The sequence below is a fragment of the Carcharodon carcharias genome, chromosome 13 (genome assembly GCF_017639515.1).
Source record: "Carcharodon carcharias isolate sCarCar2 chromosome 13, sCarCar2.pri, whole genome shotgun sequence".
In the NCBI taxonomy this organism is placed as follows: domain Eukaryota; kingdom Metazoa; phylum Chordata; class Chondrichthyes; order Lamniformes; family Lamnidae; genus Carcharodon; species Carcharodon carcharias.
The window spans coordinates 31,994,576-32,004,446 of record NC_054479.1 but is presented as its reverse complement, the minus strand read 5'-3'; the positions used below and the strand labels follow the sequence as shown (position 1 = coordinate 32,004,446).

Sequence of the window (9,871 nt, the reverse complement as noted above, 5' to 3'; positions counted from 1 at the left end):
CAAAACTTCATTTTCAGTTTGCTCAAGTTTTTGATATCATACAGGTTGTATTTCTGTTCCAATTCACTAAGGTTTGAAAAGATGACATTTACTTATATTTGTATTATCTGGTCTAGACCAGATAATAACTGGCATTTTACATATAGCCTGTGGAATATGGACATCAAATCAATACAGAAGTTTACTTTGTACTCAAGCCAATAGAAATTAGCACAGTTTCTCTAAACTGTTCACATCAGTATGTCAGTTTGAGAATGCCATTCCATTACATGGCAGCTTCATTAAAGAAATGTACGTGATACTTTCAATAAACAAAACATAATAACATTCAAAAATTACCTCTACTATAGTCATTTAAAACATTAATGTAGCAAAGCAATGTGTGTGTTTTTATAGTATACAGAGTTATAAAAGATGTGTTACTTTTAAATATACTTCAGAGAAAAAATTTATTTCCTGATATTCACATTTGGATAAAGAAATAGAAACACCTAGTATAAATACTATACTTTTATTAAATATATCATTTGCACAGCTTTTCAACATATGTACACAACTATTCCTGCATTATATTTACGTTACAGTTAAAGCATATGCTAGTGACAGTTACATAGGCGATCAAAACATCCCCTTTCATTGAGAGGGAGTGTACCCTTTCTTGCCAAGTTATTACTTCTACATACATATCAATTCTTCTATGCTTTCTTCATAACAAACCAACTTGATGAAGGACACAAGATGTGAATTTTCACAATTTTCCTGTTAATTGTGAGAATTACAATTTAAAAAAGATAGCTTGCCATAAAGACTATTGTCAAACGCCTGCTACCGAGACCGTCCAATTATACTTACTTGTGCGCAAGGAGCAGTTTTCTTTTTTTAAAAGACTTGGCTCCAGTAGAGCAAATCTCCTACAACTATAATAGTGCATTGTAGAACAGAGTCTAAAATTAAAACATTAGCCCGAAGCAGATTTTTAAAAAATGTTTCAGTACAGTATTGCTTAAATGCAGTATAGGTTCTTTGTGGGGAAAGAGAGAGAAAAATCCATTCTGGTCTTTGGTGTGCATTCAGGACCAACAGAAAGGGATGTAAAGGGTATTTTAATACAATCATGCCACATTTTATTTTGCAATCCAGCATTCAAGTGTGGCAAACAGTTTATTTGAACTTTGCACTTACAAAAAAGTCTTGGTACTTGGATCTATTCATACAAAAATACCCTCTTAAAAAATAAAACAAGAATTAAAGCTCTAAGTAGACCAAACATCTGGTGAATTCTCTACAATCCCCCCTCCCCATGTGTTGTGTCTTGGTGAAATGTAAGGCCTCATGTTGTCAAAGCCACTTTAATTTTCTACCAAGAAAATGATCAATGTACATAATCAATAAGGAAGTATATCCAACCTAAATAACATTGACTTTAACACCTAAAGTAAGCTACTTTCATTGTTGCATCAGGTTGGGTTGATCTGTACAAAACTTAATGTTCAACCATTAGGAAAGTTCAAAAAAGATTCAGTGCATACAGCCAACTCCTGTAACTCCACAAATTCAAATTAGAAATAAAAGGAAGACTACTACTGAATTGTTTTGCAGCTTGTGTGTGAAAATTAAAGGTATTTTGCATATCACAATACAAGCTTTTAAAAAGAGAGAAATTTTCTTTGAAAATAATTGAGCCATATCCTAAATTTTGATGCAATATTCATGAAATCAAAGAAATTCTGCAAATAAATTTATTTTCCAATCTGGGCAAATGCATTTCTATACTTAAATATTGTAGAATCATGGGCAAAAGTTTAGCATAGAATCAACGCCCTTCAATGTTAATAGCCTCCCTTCCCCTCATCCTCACTTTCCTCCCTTAAGACATTCCTTAAAACTTCTGACGAAGCATTTGGTAATCTGACGTAATATCTCCTTATGGCTCGGTATCATTTCATTTTTTTAATGCTCCTGTGAAACACCTTAGGACATTTTATGTTAAATATGAGTTGTTGTCAAACTTGCATGTTTTAATAAAAATGTTTCCTGAATAAGCATTAATGGTATAATCAATCAATAGACAAAAAACTTGAAGTATCTGTACTGTCTGTTCACCAAAATACTGGGATAAGAAAAAAGCAACTCTGTTCCAAAGCATTCAGACAACAAAACTGCAATTCTGATCCAACCTCTAAACAAATTCAAACAATTTGTGCAAAACCAGTAATAGAATACAAATTATTCTGGTTTACATGTGACCATTAAAATATAAAATGAAATGCCTGTTACAAGCATGTCTATTTAAATAGTAAAATGACATGTACATGGTACATGTAAATGATTTAAATTAAGTCATACTATATACATTACAGCTACAATGAAAAACATGACTGTACAGGAAAATATTAAAACAAATATTGAACAAATCTCTCAAAAGTTACCTGATTTATCATGTATAAAGTTAAAACATGGCTTTAATCACTCATGGGTTCCACATTAAAATATCTGATAGTCAATTGTTCTCTACCCAAAACTATTCAGAGTAGCTAAGCTAGTCCACTCAAAAATAGTTTTCTATGCCCTTCGGCTGCCAGGAAAATTAATCAGTTAACTATTAGAGGCAAGAAATTAAGTGAAACCCAAATAGTTCCTTAGGGGGCTGAACTTTATGTGGGGAGTGTGAATCACTGCTAATATATTTTTACATTTCTTATCAGAAAGGAATACTGAGATTTTTAAGCAGAAGTGCTGGTGCCTATCTGTGCATGTAGCACCTAATTTCATAAAGAGCAAGAAGCTATTCAACCATTACCATATACAGACAAGGCATCAATACTTAGTCCATAACAGACCAACATTCCTTCTGAATTACCAACCTGTTAAAGTTGTACTGGAAGAGTTTTTTGTTTTTTTCCCTGTGATAAAAGGACATTTGGAAAAACTTGCTGGCAGAAACAGACAATAGTGTTTTTTTAGTATTAAATATCCATAGGAACTAAAGAGGAATTGTGCTGTGGAAATGACTAGCCTTTGAGAAGTTGTAGTTGGGAAAATAAGGTCCTGCCAGCAGGAAACTGGAATAGAATATTTAGGTTAGTGTCTATGTATGCCTTTGAAATAGTTAGTCTGTATATTCTGCTACTATCGACAGTAGAACAGTGATGTCATCTGGTTTACCTCCTGGAACACAAACAAAAGGTCATTTGCAATGCAAATCAAGTTTTCATCTAAACAAGCTTTTATCTACACCAGTACATTCGTAACCTTTAAACCACAGACTATAAACACTTCAGATTTTGATCCTCCCCAATATACACAATGGCTCCTACCAAAACCACAAAAGATCATAGGAAAGACAAGGTGAAAAGTTGTAACACACATTGGGAAAATACATTAAACTTCTGTATAAACAGGCTCTTTGCATCCTTTTTTCAGGTCCCTTATTTGAACAACTATATTTCTTCAGCCAGATGCAAGTGAATACACAGGCTGAAAACTCTGGTTATCTTAATGTCTGATATAAAATTTTATCCACCACACCCCCAAAGACTGTGTTCCTCCATTAACTTCATCGGCTCCTGAGCAAGTCAGTTAAAATTAGTTAACGTGTAAACAAGATACCTAGCTGAGTATCCGGCACTGGATTACAACAAATTGTAGCTTTTAGGCCTTCATATGATTGTTGGATTATTGAGTGAGACTGCCAATTTGATACAAAATTAGGAAATCATTCCATGTATCCTAATAACATATCACACTTATATTCAGTGGTATTTCAACCATTAGATACTCGAAAGGAAGATGTATGACAAAATGTCAAAATGGTGCAGCAAAGGTCCTGTTCTAAGGTTAAGGTCAAGTATCTTCTAGCTAACTGCAATTGGTATATACTTAAATACTGCTATTTAGTATAAGGTCCCCAACATGAAATTTCCTTACCTTGCAGCACAAATATTAATTTCCAAATTATTTCAGTTCTGCCACAACGTAAATCAACATTTTCTATAATAGTATATTCATAGTAATATAGCAATCTTACCTCGTACATTCAGTCCGTTATCACAAGCAAATTGTGCAAATGGTGACATATAGTTTGGATCATATGCTAGTTCATGAGCCTGTTCTGCAATGCTCCTTGCTGTTTGCTGAATGCTCTCGTAATTGGTCTTCTGCAATCACATTGCCATAATTAGATTTAGATTCAACTCACCTAATATATCCTTTTTTTAAAAAAGAAAATGCATCTCTAAAGCATGCAAATTTCTACAAAGAAAAATGAAATGCATTCATAAATGAAAGCACCTTTCACAACCTCAGCATGTCCCAAAATGTTTTATAGCCAATAAAGTACTTTTTAAGTGTGGTTATTGTTATAACGCAGGAAACACAACAACCAATTTGCTAAAACTCCCACAAACAGCAATCCAATAATGATTAGCTAATCTGCATTTATCGATGCTGATTTGAGAGATAAATATTGGCTAGGATACGGGAGTTAACCCTAGCTCTTCTTCAAGATGGTGCCTGAGAGGGGCAGATGGGGCCTCAGTTTAACATCTCACCCAGAAGACAGCACCCTCTGTCAATGCAGCACTCCTGCACAATAATGTCAGCCCTTGTGTTAAATTAAAATTGCGGTATAAATGCAAGCTGTAGCTGTATTTGACACGCATCCCATTTCAACTTTATGCTGAATATCAAATCACCTAATAATTAGCACCTCAGCAAACGGAAAAAGCATTTTTGCTGTACAGTATTTAATATAGCTCATGTTGTTTATGAGCATCTAATTTTCACCTTTAAACACTAAAGTCAAATACTTTAGTGGTGAAAACGTGAACTCGCGCTGCACATTAGATGAACATCTGTAGTAACAAAGTATTTTGACACCAAACAATGTTTCTTCAAGACTTAAACTAAAATCCCAGTAACTGAAGATTTCATGGATTGCCACATCTAATATTGTAATTCTCACATTGGTTCATGCATGAAAACCTAAAATATAGAAAAACACTTGTGCTTCAAAGCTGATTAAGGAAGATATCCAAATAGAAAACTGAACTGAATGATGCCTAACAAAAACAAGTAGAACTTAATTTTTGCATGTCATTTTCTTCCATGGAGCCTCTGAAGCTGAGAGAATTAATTGCATTTTGTAGAAATCTTTTACACAGTATCTGTAGCCAACAGTTCTACAAATTACATCAGATTTCACTTGGATTCAAGTGACTTGGTAGAAAAATTACAGTATATTACATTAGTTTCTTGCAAAACAGTCAATTCTACTATGGAATAGTGATTTACTTCGGGGGATAATTTCTCTGAAGCAGTGAATTTTTACTTTGCATTAATTAAATTAGATATTAATTGACAATTTTTATAGCAGGATAAATTTAACAAAAATACCTTTAGTTTCTTCAACTCCTGTAAGATCATGTAGTCAGGCATGTTATCAAATAAACCATCAGTTGCTGTCAAGATGATGTCTCCTAGTTGGACGTCAATGGAAGTACTGTCAGCAGCATCAGGGCTGTGAAGACACATTTTATTAGTAAAAGTTTTTATGTCAGATTCTCAAGAATAAGTCCATGCAACTAAGTTCTATTTCAACTATTGCTGGAACCCAAACAAAACAAAGAGTCAAATTTACAACTATTCAAATTTCCAGTGCCAGTCATTTACAATGCACCGAAAATTTGAAATTAATGATTTACAGGAATTTTTCTGACTAAAGACAATAAAGCAAATGGGATGCATAACTTTCCTGGAAAAACAGTTGTGCACAAACTCCAAGAAATCAAGAAGTTGTAAGATTCCTATGGAGTCCTACGCATACAACTGATTGTCATGACACATGGCATGATCCAGACTCTGCACATAGTGCAGATGAGAACAACAAAAATGATCTTAATGTCTATAGGGATGAACTGGGACAATAACCTAAGCTTGTACAGAAATGAAAAGTACCGTAGATGTCAGCATATAAGTTGACCTATGAACCCTCAAAAGATTACTCCAAAAACAGTGGTCGACTGATACGCAGAGTATAAAGTGAACCACTGGCGTGGGTGGTCACCATCTTCGCAACACAACCTAAGTCACCAGCTTGATTCCTTGCACCCAGTTATAACATCCATTTGAGGGAAGAAAAATGGGGACTGACTATAAATGCAAGTATAGCATATCATGGCTGAAAGGGCATTGGTCTTGTATGTGTAAACATGATTTTTGGGGCTAAAGAAAATGGGGTTGTCTTTTATACTGGGTCGACTTATATGACATGATCTACAGTAAATCGGAAACATGTTCAGAACCACCAGAGTAGAATACAAAAGTTGAAGGACAAATTGTGGATCAATGACCTAAGATGTCAGCTGGAATAGGTTAGCAGGAATAGTTGTTAGACTTAGACTTAAAATTAAATGAAGAAACAGTTAGATGTTGTAGTGGGAAGATGGTAAAGTTTGTATTTTGGAAAGGGATAAAATGCCCCAAATTGAACCTGTTTGTGAAAAGTTCCACCCTCAAATCTGATCAAAGCAGTCACTGCTGCTTAATCACATGGCTTAGTGGTGCTTAAATCCTTGGAAATTTTCCCCCTCATAAAAACTTCAGTGAAAAAATACAAATGCGATTCTGGTAATTCATGACAGAAAAGGCATTTTCAGTCAGTCGGTCATGGGAACAGTGACTTTAATACCTGAGCAGAAGGCTAATTCAATTTATCTTTGTACATAAGCATCATATAAATTTAGTTTGTGAATTAAACAGTGGTCCAGTAATCCGTAATTTTTGGCACATTTTTGCCCATTTCTGCTTTATAATCGATAGTGCCATATGGAGACTCTCCAGTGTCATTCCTTTAAATTCCCCAAAGCTACATACCAGGAACAGTGCCAGATACAGTTTTACTTTCCCTGGCAGTACTCTATGCGATGCTGGCAAATTGCAGCAGTGACTAGAATGTGAACTGGGGATCACATGGTCTCATTTGCGAAGAGCCATAATTTTTTACTTCTTCAGAAACAATTTTTTTTTAAATGAAGACTGCTTAGCAATACTAATATTTTCCTTGTTCATTTGAGAACCGTACTTAAAGGGAAGGAGTAATAATCTTTCATGCAATAGGTAAGAGTCCAGTCCTTCAAAAAGGAGCTGCAGATTCTTCCCTCCCAGTTCTTCTCCTAAAATTAGTGTATAGCAACAGGAAAAAATAAATTTCTCCCAAGCTCCTGAAGGTAAATCCAGCGTATTGAAAACTTTCCCTCTCTCCACCAATCCATTAAAAAATTCAACCCATGGGCTTCCAGGCTACCAGCCCATCTGCAAACCCTCTTTTCACACCCAAAATTCTTGAACATGCTTCCTCTCAGATATGTGCTAATCTCTCCATTAACTATGCAAATCCCACTGATATTCTGCTCCTCCCACAACACCAAAAAAGTGTCCTAAGCTAAATCATGAATGGCATTCTCTGTTACTGCGTTATCCTTCCTCGTCTGCTCTGCAACCTTTGACTTTGTTTAAACCATCTTCCCACATTGCCTCCCCTGTTGTGCAGCCTAGCGAATTGACCCAGCTTGATTCCACTCTTAACTACCCATCAACCGCCAGATCATCTAGAATAACAGTTTCTCTTCCCAACCTTGTATTGTCTTCTCTAGAGTCTCTCAAGGACTTGGCCTTGCCTCTCTCCTATACATACTGCTCTTTGGCAACATCATCTACAGTCTTGGGTCAGTGTCCACTTGTGTACTGATACGTAGATCGACCTCCACAAGTTGTCTCATTGCTCAACTTCCTTTACGCTGCCAGACTGATTGCCCAGCATTCAATCTGGGATAAGCTACAAATTCCTCTAGCTAAATGTTGGGAGGGCTGAAGTTATCTCCAGCCCCTGTCACAAACTGTTTATCCACCATTCTCCCATCCCAGATCGAACTAGTTGTTCAAAAATGCAAGCTTTCAATTCGAGTCTCAGCTGAGCTGCCAAACCCACATCATACAAACATATGAAATAAAAACAGAAAATGCTGGAAAAACTCAGCAGGTCTGGTAGCACCTGTGGAGAGAGAAACAGGGTTAACATTTCAAGAATGTATACAAAGATATGAAATAGGAGCAGGAGTAGGCCATTTGGCCCCTCCATCTTGTTCCGCCATTTGACAAGATCGTGGCCGATCTGATTGTGGCGTCAACTCTACTTTCCTGTCCACCCCCATTATCCTTTGACTCCCTTGTCAATCAAGAGGCTACAAAGTGACATAGATAGTTTAAGTGAGTGGGCAAAAATCTGGCAAATGGAACATAACGTGTGCAAATGTGAAATTGTTCATTTTGGCAGGAAGAATAAGAAAGATTATCTAAATGGTGAGAGATTGAGGAGCTCAGATTCAGTGGGATCCAGGTGTCCTAGTGCACAAATCACAAAAGGTTAGTACGCAGGTATAGCAGGTAACTAGGAAAGCTAATGTGATCATTTATTGTGAGGGGAATTGATTACAAAAGTAGGGAGGTTATACTTCAGTTGTACAAGGCAATGGCAAGACCACATCTGGTGAAGTATACACAGTTCTGGTCTCCTCATTTAAAGAAAGATGAAAATGCGTTAGCAGTTCAGAGAAGGTTTACCAGACTAATACCAGGAATAGGTAGGTTGTCCTATGAGGAAAGGCTGGACAGGTTAGACTTGTACCCACTGGAATTTAGAAGAGTAAGAGGCGACTTAATTGAAACATACAAGATCCTGAGGGGTCTTGACGGGGTGGATGTGGAGAGGATGGTTCCTCTTGTGGGAGAATCTAGAGCTAGAAGTCATTGTTTGAAAATAAGGGGCTGCTCATTTAAGACAGATGAGGATTTTTTTTTCTCTCAGAGGGTTGAGTCTCTTTGGAACTCTTTTCCTCAGAAGGCAGTGGTAGCAGAGTCTTTGAATATTTTTAAGGCAGAGCTAGATGGATTATTGATTAATAAGGGGGTGAAAGATATTCAGGGGTAGGCAGGCATGTGGGGTTGAGGTTACATTCAGATCAGCCATGATCTTATTGAATGGCAGAATAGGTTCAAGGGGTCATATGACCTACTCCTGGTCCTATTTCCTATGGGTAATATAATGGATCTGTATCCCTGGGATGGGGGCTGGATACAGGGACAATACTCAACTCTAGTGATTCCTGTAATACAGAAGTGCATATCTGTAGACTGCTCGCCTGCAATTCCCATAGTCCAATAGCCTTCCAATAGTCAGTATCTAGGTTAACACAAGAAAAAGGCTGACTCAGGTAAAGCACTGTGTCTGGTAGAAGCTGATGTAACTATAATACAGTAGATTTAACACCTTCAGGAATGCAACCAAAAGAAAAATAATGTTCTAATAGGAAATTTTAAAGTAAGTGGCCTTATTCTAATAAAAACGAAATTTCTTGAATTAAATGTCATTAATTGAAATCTTCCACAACGTGGCACTTTTCATGACGTATGTGCATTTAAATAAAGGCTGGTATTTTACCTGTCATTCAGGACAACACCTTCTGCTTCGGGTGGTGCTATTGACAGTTGGAAGGGGGTGTTAAAGTAATGCTGTTGCTCATCTGACCGGTGAACCACTTCTCCACCTCGAACTACCAGAAAGCCAGAGTCTCCTAGGTTTGCTGTGTGTAACTGATGACTACTACGGTCTAGAACAACTAAACAAGCAGTACTACTCCCTGCAAGAAAACAATGGGATAATTATACAGAATTTGAAAGAAAGCAAGGTACTGGTTAAAAAAAATAAAAAATTTGATTACAATGAACAATTGTGATTATTGCAGTCACCAAAAGATTAAAAAGCCTCTAATTATTCCTTTTAATGGCAGAACAAATGGTTTCAAATACGGGATCT

The 9,871-nt window shown here is 36.4% G+C and overlaps 1 protein-coding gene across 1 annotated transcript in view; it reads right to left on the bottom strand.

The window, feature by feature from the left end:
* Window positions 1–495: 495 nt before the first annotated feature.
* Window positions 496–9,871, bottom strand: part of LOC121286265 (protein phosphatase PTC7 homolog) — a 28,725-nt gene continuing 19,349 nt past the window's right edge. The window contains exons 3-6 of the mRNA XM_041203306.1: window positions 9,497–9,695; window positions 5,395–5,518; window positions 4,028–4,157; window positions 496–3,168 (exon numbers count right to left, since the gene is read on the bottom strand). Of these exons, the coding sequence (XP_041059240.1) occupies window positions 3,110–3,168; window positions 4,028–4,157; window positions 5,395–5,518; window positions 9,497–9,695 (512 nt within the window). The 3' untranslated portion in view covers window positions 496–3,109. The remainder of the gene's footprint in view (window positions 3,169–4,027; window positions 4,158–5,394; window positions 5,519–9,496; window positions 9,696–9,871) is intronic.